The sequence below is a fragment of the Opisthorchis viverrini genome (genome assembly GCF_000715545.1).
Source record: "Opisthorchis viverrini unplaced genomic scaffold scaffold22095, whole genome shotgun sequence".
Lineage (NCBI taxonomy): Eukaryota > Metazoa > Platyhelminthes > Trematoda > Opisthorchiida > Opisthorchiidae > Opisthorchis > Opisthorchis viverrini.
This window is the reverse complement of record NW_008765164.1, coordinates 1-498: the sequence shown is the minus strand read 5'-3', so window position 1 is coordinate 498 and position 498 is coordinate 1. Positions and strand designations below refer to the sequence as shown.

The following is a 498-nucleotide window of genomic DNA, read 5'->3' as shown; positions in this document are numbered from 1 at the left end:
ACCTGAGATAATGTAGAGTTTCAACACTTATACTCGCAAGAAACCAACACTCGTAACGGTGGTCCTAAAGACACAGTATGTGAACATGTCGGTCCTCAGTTGTGCTCGTCATTCTCTAATCAGGCATTTCTTCACTGCTTTAGCGCATGGATAGCGGTGTCTTCCTGAGATCTTTGACTGCTTTTGGTGCGAACGATGGGGTACTGTACTCAGCAGAACTGCAAGGCCTTCGTGAACAACTGGCATCGGCAAGGGCCAGTGCAGTTCGACAAAGATGGCGTGTGTTTGCTGGATTTGCTTTGGCTCGGCACCTTCGATGTAAATTGATGAATATTCCAGTCCGACCAAAGGTACTAATCACGTAGTCACTTAGAGTTTTCCCTTATAATCATTTAACTATCTTGTATCTATGACAAATGCCTAGTTACGAATACTTGGATTACTCGGGCTGTGGTACCTATTTCCTGGCTGCTACGATATTCGAGAAATCGCGATACA

The 498-nt window shown here is 44.8% G+C and overlaps 1 protein-coding gene across 1 annotated transcript; it reads left to right on the top strand.

Annotated features, from left to right (window-relative positions):
• Positions 1-146: 146 nt before the first annotated feature.
• On the top strand, positions 147-365 carry T265_12368 (hypothetical protein; the record flags this gene model as incomplete). The annotated part of the gene is made up of 1 exon (XM_009179871.1): positions 147-365. One exon carries the CDS (start codon positions 147-149, stop codon positions 363-365), a length of 219 nt encoding a protein of 72 aa, XP_009178135.1.
• Between the last annotated feature and the right edge of the window lie 133 nt (positions 366-498).